Here is a 17,727-nt window from a genome sequence, read left to right as displayed (position 1 = left end):
CTCCCCTGGCCCCGCTGCCGGGGTCACGCCGGTGCAGGGTGAGGAGGATGGAGGGTTAATGCAGCCCAGGGTCAGCGGGTCACTGCTGGGCTTCAGCACGCCGGGGATCTGGTGTCGGCACTCAAGAATGAGTCATTTTCAAAGAATGTAGGTATCAAAATGCAGGCAGTTCTCCAGCTACATACAAGTTAGACTATCTGTTTCTTGCTGATACAAATTTTCACACAGTAGGGGGGAAAAGTGCTGGTTTCATGCATCACTTTGCACTGGATTGTGTCCAGTTGCTTTACTTATCATTATGCAACTGAACCCAGGGCAATCCAACACCCAAGACAAAATTAGAAATACATAAACATATTTGCACCGTTTCTTTGCTCTCCATAACAATATTTTTTTCTCTCCCCAACCCAAGATAAACTGCACAGGACAAAATGAAGTACAGAAAAAATACCCATAATTTTATTTTTCTGAATTGAGTATTTCGCCATTTATTATTGGCTCGCATAGCAGATCAGATGGGACTATTTCAGTTTAAAATAAAACTACCGTCTTGATAGCTGGGAAAATTCATACATGGACCAAATCTACCATAAGGCAGCCCTTAACCAGGCAAAAGCTGAAGCTTTGTCAATATAGGGATAAGCAAAAACGTATGACCAGTATAACTCAAATTCTGTTTTTACCAAACTGAAGAACTTACAGAAAAGCTAAAAGCGAAACAAAACTAAACCCAACCAAAACAAAACCACCCTGACAACAAAAACAACTGGCCTGTATTTCAGTACAATTTTTCATCTCCGGAAATCATTGAAAGTAACTGTGGAGTTCATACACACCTTTCAGCCATTAAGAGATTAGCCCAGTTTTGCTTATAGGGAAACAGCAGCTTAAGTAATACACAGAAACCTTTTGTGATACACTTACACTGAGTAGGATCTGATTCCTAGAATCATCTCTCTTGTAATGAAGCAGTTTGTAGCACAAGAATCTATTCAACATATACTGAGACAATATCAACAATTTTCTCTTTCAGCTTTGACCTCCTTCTTTCACCCTTTTTTAAGGACAAAGCCTAACACTTAAATGCCTGTGGCAAACTGCACAGGGAGGTACTGGCACAAAGCACACAGTAAATATCAGCTGTCCAGGGCCACAGGGAGGCTCAACACCAACATCAGAATTAGAATTCAGATAGTCCATCCAGGGTTTTGCATTCCTCTCTCTGATAAGCATAAATGATTTACATACAAAGACAGGTGTTCCCTGGAGGCAGAACTACAGAGATACAGCAGGGAGGTCCAGTCCTGTGCTTGCTCTTGATCCCTGCCAGGGTAGGTCCTTCCTCCTAAACTCTGCCATGTGAACTATTCAGCCAAATACCTGCTGCCATTCCTGGGTACCCTGCAACTGCTGCTGCCTGAAGAGTGTCTGTTTCCTCCTTCTACTGACAATTACCCTCTTTCTTTGACCACGTGTTGAAATGTTCCTCTTTTGACTGGGAAGTAAATTTAAGAATATGGCTGATAATAACCACATCACCTTAACAGAAACTTCCATGTGTTTTGACAGGGGTCACAAAGTATGCTAAGATGGCTTTAACCATCATGAGGTACAGGATGAAAAATTTACAGATCTTGGTAAAAACAAGGACACTACTTAATTTTCAGTTGAAGTAGTAGAGAAACAAAGAAAGATTCAGTTCATACTAATGACCCACAGCTTCTGTAGCTATCAGATCCACCTTGGTAAGCAGTTTCCCAGTTTTAATTATAACATGATTTTAATGGGAAATATGTCTTACTGTGGTCCAGATCAGGTTGGCATTCAAGTCTATGGGAATTTTGCCATTGACTTCAATGGAAACAGGAAGTCTCGTATAGTAGGCATTTATAAATATCAGATATTTGTCCCTATAATTCATAAATTATGGTATTGCTTGCAAGACTAAATCTTACTGCAGTCCCAGTAGAAATTCATGGAATTTCCTTCTTTTGGACCCAGGAACACTGTGTTGTCTGTGTATTGTATTTACTCCTGTCAGGGAAAGTTAATTTCATTCTGCAAGTCTGTTCTGCAGCCAACAGAGGAATGACAGCAGCAGCCTCTGAAGGAGCTGTGTCCAGCCCTCATCAGCCCAGGGACTGTCACTGTGCTGCCTGAAGAGAAGGACACAGGCACATGGCTGGGCCCAGACAGACTGTGGGGGTACCCAGGGTGAGATGTGCTGAGATTGCAACTTGATTCATTTGCCCAGAAAATTTCCTTCTGGTCAGAGAGACTCCTCAATGCAAAATAAAACCACCAGTGCAATTCTCAGAGCATCCTCTTGTTATAAAGCTATCAATACAAAAATCATAAAGCAAAGTCCAACATATCACACACATACAGAGCCTGTCTTTCCATGCACAGGGAAAAAAATATTTTTCTTTTCTTTTCATTCTTATAAAACCTTTGAGTTTCTCAGCATTGGGATTGCAGCCTCTCAACTTTTATTTTTATTTGAATCCTCCCAGCTGAAGAACTTACAGAGAAACAACCTTTTGTGTTTGAAAGGTTTTATAAGAATGAAAAGGAAAGGAAAATAATATAAATAGGTGCATATAATAAATTTCACTGTTGTCATACTTAGTGGTGCAATAAAAACCTCTATTATATAGGCACTTTATCCTTATCAAAACACATTGAGAGATTGATTCCACAATCTGTATTCATTAAATTCCCACTCGCTCCTTACCAGAGCTTTATTTAGAAATTTGCCAAGACTCCTGTTTGCTACAACTTCACAGCTGTAGAATTTACAATCCAATTCACCACTAAGCAAACGTTGCCTGCAGAAATGTCAGATAATACAAACTATCTCAGAAAGATCTGGAAAGTGCTCCGTGCTCCCCAGAACAGAAATAGCCATTACCACCAGGGAAAGATTCCTGTCATATATGATTCAAAGAAATGGACTTTATAATATTAATTTCAAATATTTAGAAGTCGATACAATACAGCCAGTACATCTGTTTGGGGAGAGAACCTAATTTTCAGTGTTAAGAAGAGTCACTTTACCCAGGTTTTTCACTGTACCAGGAGCTCTACTATAATATTTACAGACAGATTTTTAAAACTCAGCATTTGGTCTGCAGCTCCTTCAAAAACCTAACTCTAAAAGTCTAATGTTATCAGCTGTGAGATAAAGGCAGAAATAGCTCTGTGCACAGATGTGCTCTAAGCAACATCAGAAAACATGTCCCTTCTCCCAAGCTTGTCAAGACTGCACGTTTTCCCTTTCATGAAAAGGAAATCCAAGGCTGCATTTTTAGCAGCACTATGGAGAAAAGACACTAAGTCCTTGAGAGCTAAAAATTGGATGCATTTAAAAAATCTATCTTCCATGTATTTACCTCAAAATCATACCTCTTTCCCTAAACAGGCACAATCTGATAAAATTTGAAACCACTGAGTGGGATGTGATCAACAGGAGAAGCTAGAGAGAATTTGGATTCTGGTGACTCTTTTGGGTACAGAGGCAGAGTGTATTCCCCAAACACAGAACTCAGTGTTTTTGTTAAATATAGCCCTAAACTCTCACTGTGCTTGAAAATATGTGTCAGCTTTATCTGCATTGACCAGTCTGTAATTTTACACCCTGTCAGGGACTGAAAAAACAGTCTTAACACAAACTAGGCTGAGAGCCTGTGCTTTTAGAAAACCCTGGGGCTGGAGTAAAATTCGTGGTCTTTTTTAATTTTATACGGTTGCTTTTGCACCAAGATCACACCACGAGGCTTGTGAGCAGCAGCACAAGTTCTTGATGCAGAATTATTCAGCTTTGCTCAGTTATGAGCACAGTTGGAGGAACATACAAGAACCTTAGAAACTAGAGTTTAGGAAAAAAACATTTAAGAGTGCTAGAAAGATATTTACTTCATGATTTTGGTAGAGAGACTTTCCCACCAACAAGGATCTATTAAGCTTCTTTTGTTTTCTACTGAATTGTTATTAATGAATTGCACTACTAACAGCAAAAATAAAGAATATTCCATGCATCATCCTTTAATTCTGAGTTTTCTAATAGTGATGCCAATATCCTTTAAATTAAATGCTCTGCCATTTTCAGGTAAACAAGTCTGTTATTCACTAAGTCTGCATGGTTCTCTTAAGAATGGTGCTAAAACCATCATGGGGATTTTGGGTCAGCTGAGACACAGGATATCTGATCTAGCAGTCCCTAACTGGAATTTCCTTAGTAGCTGAAACAGTAGAGGACAAGCTGAATTATCAGATTCATCAGACAACTTTAAATGGTCTAAATTAATTGGTGGTGCTAAATGCACTGATTTTCCTTTGCTAGGCTGGAGTGAAGGGAAACAAAGATAATTTTGAAAAGTATTGTTTGAGTCAAATAGTTTTTGTTTGTCAAGACTTTTTCACCCTAACGGCCTTCAAAATAATCAGGAAAGGGACTACAGAGAGATCTCATGTTTGTTGCTTTAATTGTAAACATTTCTCATCTATAATTCTATGTCTTTTTAATCTCTTCCATCTGCTCCTCATGTGTTCAGCATTCCCTGGACACAAACAGACAGTATAGTAACTATATTAGCTCAATTTTGTATTTCTTACATCAAGCCCATGTCATGCCAAGCAAGCAGGTTGGGATACTCAGTCTTACTCCTGCTGCTTATGGCAGGGTTGTAAATCTGTTGTAGGAACTGGCCCATAGGCACTGCTCACCCTTGGGAGGATGTCAGATCTCCTCAGGGGAGCAAATGGCTGCTGTATTTCAGTGGGGCTTACCCAGATTATTTTAAATAAATCAGAAAAATCTCAAGCTCTGCCCAGTCATGAGACAGTGTCTCCAAACAGGTTTTGCTCTTTTGGGAAAGCTGAATTTCAGGCTGTTTTACTCCCCAGAGGCACAGCTGAGCAGGCTGTGCAGTGCTGGCTCTGCGCTGCCCAGGGACAGCTGCAACCTTCCTGAGCCATGGGCTTGAACTGGGCTTACTGGAGAACCTGAGATAACAAGAGCCAAAGCACCATGGCCTCATTCCCGAATCTGTACTCTCAAATCCCACCTCCCAGGCAATATCCCTACACAGGGGATACCCCACAGACTGCAGCCTCCAGGAGGTTTATGGATGTTTCTATTGTGGAAAGATTGTTACAGGATTTTAACCTCTAATGATTGCACCTTTATTTTCCATTTTACTGACTGGGTTTGTTTCTCTAATAGCAGTCTTGCTATTTTTGCCATTGTTGTTGTTTATGCAGTTTTCCTTGGAAAACTCTAGGGGGTTGCTAAAGAACTGGCAGAATTAGGACACCAAGATGCAAGTGCTGCCTGATTATCAGATCATGTTTTTCATACTTCTAGTCTTAAAACTGGGTGAAATCCAATTCCACTCACTCAGAGGAAATCCTCCTCTGTGAAGACAACCTGCTGGCCATATCAGCAGAAGGTAAGTTTCCATATTTTCCTTTTGTTAATGACACTGAGCTGCCCATATACTCAGGGTCTAAATAGAAATGTATTCTGCAAATAAAGGTGATTATAGAAGATGTCCAAGCAAACGCTGCAGAGCAGTGGCTCACACTGTGCAGTGAGTCACTCTCTCTCGGATCCATCAGAGCCACTGCCCAGAAACCTCCCAGGACCGGCTCCATCATCAGCTTCAACAAGGCTTAGAACAACTTTCAAACCTTATTCAATGGATGCTTCTCTATCTGTTTTGTAATGCCTACATATTTAATAGAAAAATCTGTTTGTTAGCCAAATATTCATGAATGTTAAACCATGCCTAACTTTGTACTTTTCTCCACAACATGACTTGAATTCTTCTACTAGTTCTAATAATGCATACTCTTTAATTCCTATGCCAAAAAAATCCATCATTCATAACCAGAAGCATTCATAATTTAAATGACTGTCTCTGCTGTTGATGGCACCATCAATTACAGGGTTAGGTGATGGGGAAGATCTGCACTGATTAACATGCATTTTTCAACATCACTGCTCAGTAAGGTTTTTATATAGCTGCAACTTTCAGGGAGTAGCTGGGATCTGGTATTCTGAAATTACCTTGCCACGGTATTCTGAGATAACAGCTCTGGAGCATTTCTTAGTAAAGGCTTCACATTTCATTTAATAATCAAATTTCAGTAACATCACATTGGCCACAGAAGTAATTAACTTTCCAGAAAAAATTCTACGTGACAAATTTTGCCCAGAACTACAGCTTGTACAGCCCAGCTCAGCATAGTGTAGGACACAGAATACACAGAATACAGAATACATTTGCAGAATGCTCTTACTCTTCAAATTCAGCAAAGTACTTACGCATTTATTCTCCTTTTCACCTGCTTTCATCTACCTCTACTCAGAAAGGGACAAGCCAATATGGAGAATTTGGGAATCAGCAAGACTCCTTCTGCTTCTTCCAAAGAATTTGAAATTATTTGGATTTTCAAATCTGGGTGTTGCTGTATGGTATATCCAAATGCAAAAGTCAAAATAATAAATCAAATCCTTCAAAATTTGTAATATTGATGCAAGAATCTCAAGACTTTTTTTCTCCTACTTGTTGTCTCTGTATTATAAAGTTACTCTGTGAGTTGTCTCAGAGAATCAAAAGTGCATCAAGCATTTCTCCATTTACCTCCTCCTGTGTGAGCAGGAGCTCAAGTTCAATTCCTTTTCAGTTCAAGGGCATTTTCTGCTCTAACAAGGAACCAGGCACAGCCAGGCTGGAATTCCTGTTCCAAGGCCTCCTGATCTAGAGATTCATCCTGCCTTTTTCTGCTTAAGCTTCCCCTTTAGTAAAATTCCTTTTTAAATGTATCCTTTTTAGCAAGGTGCAGTCAGTGCTATAATTCAGCTCAGATGGAGGCCATTACAATTCAAGGAAAGAATGTTAAGTGAATTTATGACTTGAATACAATAAATTTAATTTTTCATTCAGAGAAACAGATCTGAAGTAATTTACTTCACACCCGACTGCAGCATTTTGCCAATAAAATCCACAGAGATTATAATGTGGTTTGTCCATAAATGAAAAAGAAGAACTTGCATTTGCTGTCTGCGTTGTCCTATGCTATACAATAAAGTTTGAAATCACTGGGCTATCTGGACACTGATATCACTCAGGAGCTACAGCACAAATGCAGCACTGTATAGGAAGAACAATGCCTGCTTCTGTCTTTTCATCCCACTGATCCTTCAAATATTTGAGCAGCGGAATCACTTCATTGATGCACCATTTGATTAAACCAGGCTTAGCTCTCAAATGCTCAATGGATTCTTGTTTGTAAAGACTTAATGCTTTCATATCCGATGGTTATGTCTCTAGTACCAATTTCCATATTCATTCAGCTTACTTTTCTATAGTCCTCATTCTAATTATTGTCAGTGTTGTTGGCAGCGTCTAATGAGGGATGAAGGAATGCTTCTGAGTTCCTGGGTCCGGGTGCTGTGCCCTGGAGACATGAACTCCACATTTGGACAATACCCAAACACACATCAGCCCCTTATCACGCTCTAGTTTGCATAGAAAAGAAGCCCAGCAGCCCAGGCTGGAAGGAGCTGGGACAAGTCCTGACCATTTCCCGAACTCAGCAAACGGAGGAGCAGGGCATTAAGTCACACCTCACTGGGCACCTGTAAATCAGATTGGTCTGGGCTTTGTGCACAGAAAAAATCTCTCTCAGAGTCAGCATCTGGGGGTTTTGAAACCCATATATCCTTGGAACATATATATCCCCTTGAAAAGCAACTCTGCCAGAAGAATCAAAGGCCCTGCTTTATTCAGCAGTATCAGTACTAGATCAGCATAAGCACAGATAATGACCCAGTTCTTACTTCGAGCTCCTGCCATTATACAACCCAAGGAGCTGGTTCTGTTTATAGTGGGAGCTGCTGTTTACACAGTGGGGTAAGGACTACACAGGAACATACAGACAGGCTGAAAAACATCTGAGTTCATTTCAAACACATCTATATTTGAAAGCTTGCTACAACTGAGGATTATTTATAGTGCTTATAAACCACAGTCATGGAGCAGGACTGCACCAAGCTACGTAGAATAAACACATGGACTAAAGTTACAGTTCCTGTAACAAGGATCCCCTTGAGGGATTTTACCAGACGGGATTTGAAGAATACAGCTCAAGAACAGAAAATGGTAGATCAAATACTGAATTGAAGTTCTGTTTTCAGCATATATCTTTGCTTCCAACTTATCTAGAGAAGACTGCCTTGGCAGAAGTGATTTTATTTTCTACTCAAAAAACATGATTATCCTACACATACCTTGTTATTGTCATTTTTATTAGGATACTTTCAAAAATACTAAGCTTTTTGCTTCAGAATTAAAGCAGGAAAACTGATTCTATAGGTTTTCTGACACTTACTGCAAGTAATTTTAGACCTATGGATGGAGTCATCGGGAGGTTCAAGTATCTTGTCTGTTTATGAATGATTGTATCAGATTTAACAGACCCAAGAACCCACCATTTCAGAAATCAGTCTATGAGAATTTCTTTCTTTAAAAAAAGCCTTTTTCTTTCTGCATCAATGGATGAACATTTTTAGAAAGAAACAGAAATGGAAGTGAACTGGAAAGGTTGAATTCAGGAATAAAAGTTTTGAGCTACAGCTTCAGAAATCAGATAGAATTTACATCTGGACCATATTCCTTTCAAATTCTGGAATCAGGATTGAAATTCCCATTTCAGATATGCAGGATCAGAAATTGTCTGATTTATGTAAACAATCCAGTTGGCTTAAAAATAATGTTTTATGCACGTAAGAAAAATATGAGTGAAGAAGTTTTGTACATTAACATTTCACAGGGCACTTGAAGCTGAAAAGTTGCATTGTAAATTCTTAGAATCTCTGAAAATCTACCTCAGAGGTTGAACCCACGCGACACTAGAATGATAACTGGTGAAAAATAAATTACTTAAATTTTGTAATTCATTCAAGTTTGCAAAAATAAACCAGATGCTCTTTGGTGTATTTCCCACATACAGCCTCCTCCCCCCATAGCAACAGTTCCAGCATTTTTCTTTATTCAGCATTTTACTGGGGGGTAGTTATGAGGTGTCTACAGATGGTAGGTTAAGTAATATAAACCTAAAACCACTCACAAATATTTCCAGATCTCTCCAAGAGTTATGTTCTTCAAATGACTGGAGTGTGATGCATTAATACAATTACATTAAATTACATCCATAGAGTTCCTTTCATCTGATATCTTCCCAAAACAAATTACAAGTTGAATGAATATTCTACTCTCACTACTCACATGTCATTTAACAATAGGTTAAACACATTTTGTCAGGGGATCCCTGTGTCCCTGACTCGTGACCATGGATACCCCTATCAGAAGCATTCATCTCATTCATCTGAAAATGATCTCAGGCATATACAAGGCAGCAAGTCACACTTATTTAAATTAAAGCAGACACTCACACAACTGTTTGCTGCACTTTTGTCATTCTCTTGCACATGATTCACATCAGCACTCAAAGAAGAACGACAAGAACAGATTATAGAACAATCACAGAACTTATGATGACCTAAAATACAACTTTTCAGCCTGGGGAGGGAGCTTCAGATGTCAAAAGAATTAAGGTTAAAAATGGGAAGAATAAAACAATACCATGCCTCCAGAAGGCAAAGAGCCTTGAGTAAAGAGAAATGCTCAAGTCCCAGGGTTTAAAACTGCTTTTAGTGGTAACCTGACAGGCTATTTTCCTTACTTTTTCATACTTCCCCAGTTCTTCCCCTGCCAAGTTGGATGCCAGATGCAAAGTTCCTAATAGTATTTGATTTAAGAAAGCAAAAGTGACCAGACAGATGTTTGTGTAATCTCTAATGTGGTGCTCGAAAAGAAAATGGTTGTTGGAGGCTGGTTGTAAATAGTTACATGATCCCTTTGCATTTCATCAGTGCACATGTTCTGGATCTCTAGTGCCTCCAATCTTTCTGCAAAAGTGACTCCAAAATTTGCTGGAGTCTGAATAGAGCTGAACACAGCAGAGCCCTAAATCATTTGACTACATGCTTTATCCTTAAAATCTGGGGACACAAAAGGAATTACCTTGTCAAAGCCTCTTGAAAACAAAGCACAATTTTAAAGACTGCATCCTTATGTGCTTCACATACTAAAGTTCAAGCAACAGTCCACAGGCATTAAGGGAAATAACAGCAATCAATGCTATTTTTAAAGGGAAGAGAGGGGGCGAGGGGTTAACATATGTGGAATTAGCTCTGGGCAAAATGAGAAGCCATTGCATCTAAAATCAAATGCATTCTCTGAAATAGACACCAGGGACCAAATTCCCATGCAGACTCCTGCAGTCCAAGAGTTTCAGCAGAATTTGGCCTTCCTCTTAACTTAGCTTCATTAGGTCATATCATGCCATCAGTTTTTATGTTGGACACCCTACGTACTGCGCATCAGTTGTTGGCACTATGTAGACAATTTTCCAAATTGGAGGGGGACAAAAGGGTGGTGTGTGTAAAAGGGAGAGGAATTTTTTTCCCCATTTAGAATAAAAGTAATTTCTTAGAAGAGTTTGAGGGGGGAAAGTGGTATTTGCATCCCTTCTACCAGATGTCACAAGTGACAACAAGAGCCGGTATTGAATATCTCTCCATCAAATTCTTCTTGAAATTTTTCAGTGTCAGCTGGTCAAGAACCATTCAGAAAACAGGGAAAGCTGAAATCTTCCACAGCCATTGTTAACCAATGGTTCTTCCCTGCAAAAGAATTATCTGTATCTGAAACTTTTTGTGGGGGACAGACTTGTAGGATTGTAAAAAGAAAAAATACTCGTAGCAATAATTTTTCTTACGTTTATATGCTGCAAATGAAATAACACCTCCTTCACACAGAGAATCTTTTGCAATGGTCTTTTTGTTGCTTTTTGATCAGCTGCTGTCAGTGCTGGATGCACTAAGGTCTTGCAGGTACCCTCCATTTGTCACCTTTCTGTCGGGAACCCCGATTTATTAGTGGCTGGCTTTGGTGACTGGCTAGGTCTGTCTTCCATCTTAGAGGGAAATGCTTTGGAAAAGAGATGCCTTGACACCCTCTCTGACATTAAGACAGTCTCTGCACCGTCACCTCTTACTGTGCCACCACCTCAAGCTGTGATGCCAATTGCACTGTCATCCCTTACCATCCCTTAATCCCAGCCATAATGATACCTTGTGCTGTCATCCATATGACTTGTCTTTCACTGTTCTGCTACCTCAAGCCACAAGTGAGATCCAAGCTGACAGGCTCCTCACCCAGTCAGGCTACAACATTCGTGAAAGAAAATTGAGACGATCAAATTATACCCATGAAAAAAGCAACTAGCACAAAGGAACACAGCACTGGCCAAACAATTCTAGAAAATAATCTCTCTTCTAAAAGAGATTGAAGACAGGCTGAAAACTGAAAAGACACTCTTCAGATATGGTTATAGCAATGATGTTGCTATTGAAATTTTTATCTTTATTCTGAAAGCAAAGATCTTTCATGTGGGGCTCAGGGACTTTTGTCTCAGAGACAGCTGGGCAGATCATAACCCCTTTGCTTCATACATAGCCGACTAAACAGGCTGTCAGAATCTTGCAGAATTGTAAGATTTTCTCTGGAAACATAGCAGATGAAATACCCTCCCCCAACCAACTGTTCTGATGGATTGACATCATATTATTTTACCTCCTATAGCAACAAATTAACTGTGGGGTATTTTTTTTTTCAAAACAACAACAGATCAGACATTCTGGGAGACAACATGGCTATTATTTTCCCTGATTGGTTTGCTATGCAAACAATACCTGAACAGGATACTTTTAATTTTTTCTTTTTGTTTAGTACTCCAATGATGAAACTCTATCACAAGTAGTGTCTACAGATAAGATAACAAATTATCACATTTAAACATTCATTAAAGACGCCTCTTCAGAAGTTATTGTGCTTCATTTCATCTGACTCCTTAGATCAAGCATATGAGATAGTGGGGGGTTTCATCTTGCCCTACATCACATGGAGATGCTGGTGTTTTCTGCTTAAATCAGAGGAAATTTGACATGACTCTGTTCTTTTTGCCTATCTGGCCACTTATCTTGTTTCGTTTGCAAATATCATATGTATTTTCTTGAGATAAAAATAGTGCAAGATGATTAGTTAGGCAAGTTCATTTGACACCATTCCCCCTTCGTGACGCTGAAATCTACAATCTGTATATGGTATACAACTTAAAGTATATATATGCAAGCTCAGCTCTGCTGGAGACACACAGCAAGTGCCTTCCTCCCAACCTGAGTGCGTCCTTATTCAGTCAAGAAGACCACAAAGGTAAGCTGATTACATCTTCTGCTTTCAAAGAAACACAAAAGCAAAATGCTCCCTAAATGGAAAGCAATTAAAATATCTGCTCTTATCTCAGCTTCCAGTACGTTGTATCTTTACAAGCTGACATAGAATCGAATCGGCATTTGGATAATAGGATGGAACAAGACAGGAATGGTGCCCCTTGTAAAAAATGCTGCAATTCTTAGTTTTTCCTTCAATTCTTCCCCTGTCAGCAGTGAGAATTAGGTGAACATCTGAGCTCCAAATTATCTTGCCTAATGCTGAGAGGGGGAAGTATTTTGCACAAGAAACCACTGGGACAAAATAATCGCTAGTAAAAGAAAAGTAACTCAGCTGCCTGAGCTGGGGAAGGATCCACTGCCATCAGTGGGAATGGGTCCCATTGCTTTCTTAACAGTTTTGAGATATTCAGAAAGGGACTAAAATGATTGACAATGTCTTCTGCTGCAAACCAACAGGTACAGAGGCAGCCATTTCATATTTTAGGCAAAGTTTAAACCTGTGTTTAGATCTCAAACCAGTGCAGAGACTATAAATGGGTACCACCAGTTGATTCCTTCTCATTCCAAGCTTAGACAGGAAGAATGATGTTGCTGAAGACCAGTTAGGGATTAACAAAAAGATATTTCTATTCTCTTGTGGCTTTCAAGAATCACTTTTCCATGCCTTAGTCCCCTTCTTTCACTAACATGAATAAAGAGTAATGTTGCAAGGTTTAAACTGTAACCTGTCTGCGCTGGTGTGTGCAGTTTACCAAACTGTAAATACATCAGTGCACTAAAAACTGTTCAGAAATGCAGGCAATATAGCATTTTGTTAAGTGATACATACTACATTGGCAAACTATTGCAGCTGTTGGTGCCTGAATGGCACAGAGTATTTTTCTCAAATGAAGTGCTGCTGTGTCAGAATAAAACACCTCCTCTGCTCTACTAAGTCCTAATACTTCTCTTCTAAAGACAACAATCTACTGAAATGCCCAAATCTGGGCAAAAATATGGTTTATTATAACCTATAGCAAAAAAAACCAACCAAACAAACAAAAAAACCTCAGAAAATACTGACAAAAACCTTTTCCAAAGCTCTCATGAAATGTAGTCTTTCAGTGATGCAGCAGCCCAACAAGCCACATTTATTTTTGCAACTAAATAGGGGAGGAACTTACTCTCCAAATTTACATGAGTAAATTTACTATCACTAATTCTACACTAATATTTTCATTCTTTGTGAAGATCACTACATCTATCGATAATAATATGGGACTTTTAACATTCCAGTTACACTTATTCCATATAGTTCTAGGGGACATACCGAACCTTATCTCTTGTGTGTGCTGTAAATACATTCTGGGTTTTATTGAGTAATAATCCACCTCCAGGAAAACCCACACAGAAGTCATGAAGTTCTGTTGTGCTGGACACCTTTGATTTGCTCTCCCAGAGCAGCAGAGGCATCAGATCTTCCTGAAGCCCCACGCTCCCGCGTGCAGAATTCCTCCCTCATTCCAGCTTTCAGTGGAAGCACCTGCTGCAGACATCTGTTACAGTGTGCTCCACTTGCCATCAGATGAATAATGTCTCCCCTATCACACACTGTCACTGCAGCAACTTCAAATGGAGCCATGAAAGTAGGAGAGAAGTCATTTTAATGACAAAGTAGCTCACATTTAATTTATTTTACAGTTCAACAATGGCCATCACTGACATCCTCTCTGCTAAAGATATTGAATCTGCTCTCTCCAGCTGCCAGGGTAAGGAATGGTTGCTCTGCAGACAGAAGATGCATATCATTTTTATGTCTTACGATGACATGCCTATCATTTTCCCCTTAGATTCCTTCCCTGTGAGATCTCTTTCTAAGCTACATTACAATATAGCCCCTTAAATTCAAAAGGTCTCACAAGTGGTGAGCAGCAATTAAAGGGCCACAGTTGCAGTTAGGGCTGGCTTAACACTAAGCTGTCAGTGTCTAAACCTGTTAAAGACTTAAATTTAAAGTTAGCCTTTTCCTTCAAAATGTCATAAAAAGCCTCAGCTTGCAGAATCAGAGTGTCATTTGTGAAGCAGTGATCAGTCTCACTTCTCTCAAGAGCTGCTCAGTAAGATCAAGCCAATTTCTCAAATACTCAAAGATCTGGTTTGTCTGTGTATTACTTACTTTTCTATCAAATTCTTCACCTAAGTAAGGACTCTGTGAATATGAATTAAGAATTACAGGAGTTGTTTGTAAGTCGCAGTAGCACCCTCTTAATATTTATTATTAATTGCATGTGACACATGGCATAAATCCTGGTTTAGCAGAATGTGCATTGCAGCAGAAAACTTCAAACTGGCTGAAAGGAAACGTGACCACAGGCACAGAGTGATTAAAAAGGGAAATTATTATCCAGTGTATCTGCTCTTTTGCCACACCAGGGAAAAAGAGAAAGAGAAGCAGGCTGCTGCTTCAGAAAAGACATACATATTCACAAGGAATACATACAGTAGTAGCAACTTCAAGGGAGAATACTTAATGACTTCTGTTTCTTCCAGCTGATGATTCCTTCAACTACAAGGCTTTCTTCTCCACGGTTGGTTTATCCAGCAAAACTCCTGATCAGATAAAGAAAGTTTTTGGAATCCTTGATCAGGACAAGAGTGGTTTCATTGAAGAAGAGGAGCTGCAGTAAGTACTGTTCAGCTGCTCTATTTCTTTAAACAACGAAAACATTTGAAGTTGTTTGGTGTCCTAGAAGAAACCCTTGATGTCATTTTAAAAATAAAACACAAATCCTTGTCTTTCCTTGAATCTGTGTGGATTCCCTCAGATAATAAGAGCAGACGTTACCTTATGGGGCATTTCAGAGAGTAAAACTCAAGCACAGCACCCTGCTCTATTTCAGGCTGTTCCTGAAGAATTTCTCTTCAAATGCCAGAGTCCTCACCTCGGCAGAGACCAAGGCTTTTCTGGCTGCAGGAGACACTGATGGTGATGGCAAAATTGGAGTGGAAGGTAAGATTTTGGAAAATGGATAAAATTTGTGGTTTAAAATGCACACATTTAGGGCTGCATTTAAACTGGGGCAGGAAGAATACACAGGAGTACTTTGGCCTGATACTTTCTGCCACAATTTTTATATGAGCAAATACTCCTTTATTTTCATATTTTTATTCCCATTTGGTCTCTGTTGCAGGAACAGAATATTTAGGCCCAGTGTAGAGTCTGGTCTTCCAAGCAATGATAACAGCTTTGGGTTAATCCTGCTGTGTGTCTGATCCATAGACTCAATGTGCCAGATTCTTAAAATGTTCAGAACACCTGAATTTCTCTGAATTTCCATTTCTGCAGTGAATACTCTGCACTTCTGGCCATACAACACTTCCATTTTTAAACACACTCTCTACCTAAAGAAACTTATTTCTTCATCTTCTGCTATCAAACATTGGCCAATATTACTGAGTGCTTAATGCACTAATGTAAAACACGAAGGGTATTGTTTCTCAAGGCTGCAACCGCTGCGGTGCAGAACAGGATTTTGTGCTGGAAAATCATCTGATAAGTGCACATTTCGCTGGGCAGTCCTTCAAGAAACTCAATCAAATTCCTGAAGAAAACCTCAGGGATGATGTGAACTAGCCAGGATATTTCTTTTAGAAACTGCAGCACAGAAAAATAGGACATTATGCATCATGTATTAGAGATGAAGTCACTGAAAACAGGGCTGTCTCAGCTGAACTAGGACAGGTGGCAGTAACTCCAACAGACACACGTGCTAATCTTAGCCAGATTTGGGAGGAGAAGGAGATACACTATTGGAGGAATTTGCTTTAGCAGCAGCTTTTGCAGCTTCTGTTTATGAGCCCCAAATAGGGCATTATATTATGCAGATCTTAGCCCTTAACCATTGAATCTCCCATTCTGGAATTACTTCACTACAGATATTTTTTATTTGGAACAACAAAACCAAAAAAAATTCTTCTCACTGAGAGCTACAGGCTCTTCTTCCTTGGATATTATCGAAGTTTGTAAGGGGGTAAAGTTAGTTTACCTTTAAGTCAGGATTTCCTACAAATACAAATTTACAGACACACTCCTCCTCTCTGCACTTACTCTTTTTAAGGAGTGAAAAATCTGTTACGCCCCCAGAATCTCAGTTTAGCAGTAGCTTGTGCAGTGTTATAATAACTTTGGGAGCCCTCCATGCCTAGGAGCTTTAGTCATTTTTATCTACCTTTTTTAAGATGTCAAAAAACCACTTTCCACGAGTTTTATTCCCTGCTTTTCTCACTTTCTTCCTTGACAGAATTCCAGTCTCTGGTGAAGGCATAAACAGCATTAGACCAAAGGAACCTTGGACTGACTCTGCCAATTACCTCGTCCAACAGGCACTTAGCACTCAGCATGTGTTTGTACATTTTTATATTGTTTCAGGCATTAACAGGTCCCCACACAGGAAGTTCACACACCTGACTGCTGAGAAATCTTGCAATGTTTTGGTCACATGGCATTGTTACATTTCTATTGTAAAGAAGGCACTTTGTGATTTTCAACCACTGATAATGTTGAAATTGTGGCTGGGAGCAGGGAGAAAAAATTTAAAAATCAACTAAACAAAAAGGTCCTTGGGGGAAAAGCTGCTGTTTAAAATTTTGTTTAGGTTCTCCATCCTCATACTTGAGCATGCTGACTTGCCAGACACAGTTCTGATGATCTTAAGCCATATGATATCTTCTAAGGCTTAATTGTACTGATTTAACTGAGGTTTATTTCTGATTAATTCTCTGATACTTGAGGAAAAGCAATGCTAACAAGATAGCTAAAGATAATTCATATTAAGTCCCAACCCTATGAATATGAGAAAAAAAATAAAGACATTTAAGAGGAGTTCACACATAGCTCAAAGCACAGAATAAGTTTGTGAGTAATTTTACAAAATAAAGTAGTAGATTACAGCGTAATGGTATTGCCAGAAAGTGTTTATGGCCTAAAATGTGACTCTCCCTTAAGAAGATTTATCTTTCATGAAATCTAAGGCAGCTGTGAGATAGAGGAGAAGGGTCTAATCCTACTCTGACACTGCCACAAGTCATGGGCCCCTGACAACCTGGGCCACAGGCCTGGAGGTTTTTCCATGAATCATGAGCCTGTTGCTTTTTGTCTCTTAACATGTACAAAGCAATAATACTTGGCCACATCTGTGAATTTCTGTATTTTCTACAGATGAAACTACAGCCAATCTTGCTGTTTGATTACCCTAAAGCTGCTACATTGTTAAATAATGGCCATTACTCAACTCTGTCATTTATTGTATGTATTATCATCTATATGTTGCATAATATCAGCAGTTTTCTTCAGTCTGAAAACTAAGAACTAGTCTTCCCTTTGG

At 39.3% G+C, this 17,727-nt stretch overlaps 1 protein-coding gene across 1 annotated transcript; it reads left to right on the top strand.

Annotated features, from left to right (window-relative positions):
* Positions 1-6,610: 6,610 nt before the first annotated feature.
* Positions 6,611-17,711, top strand: LOC104684848 (parvalbumin, thymic). The gene is given in 7 exon segments (XM_010392447.4): positions 6,611-12,261; positions 12,263-12,308; positions 12,310-12,344; positions 14,045-14,112; positions 14,894-15,026; positions 15,244-15,353; positions 16,645-17,711. Coding segments are annotated over 7 exon segments (447 nt in total). The 5' UTR covers positions 6,611-12,232; the 3' UTR covers positions 16,671-17,711.
* The last annotated feature ends 16 nt before the right edge of the window (positions 17,712-17,727 follow it).

This window comes from Corvus cornix, chromosome 14 (assembly GCF_000738735.6).
Source record: "Corvus cornix cornix isolate S_Up_H32 chromosome 14, ASM73873v5, whole genome shotgun sequence".
NCBI lineage: Eukaryota > Metazoa > Chordata > Aves > Passeriformes > Corvidae > Corvus > Corvus cornix.
The sequence above is the reverse complement of the archived record's forward strand: the minus strand, read 5'-3'. Positions and strand labels throughout refer to the sequence as shown.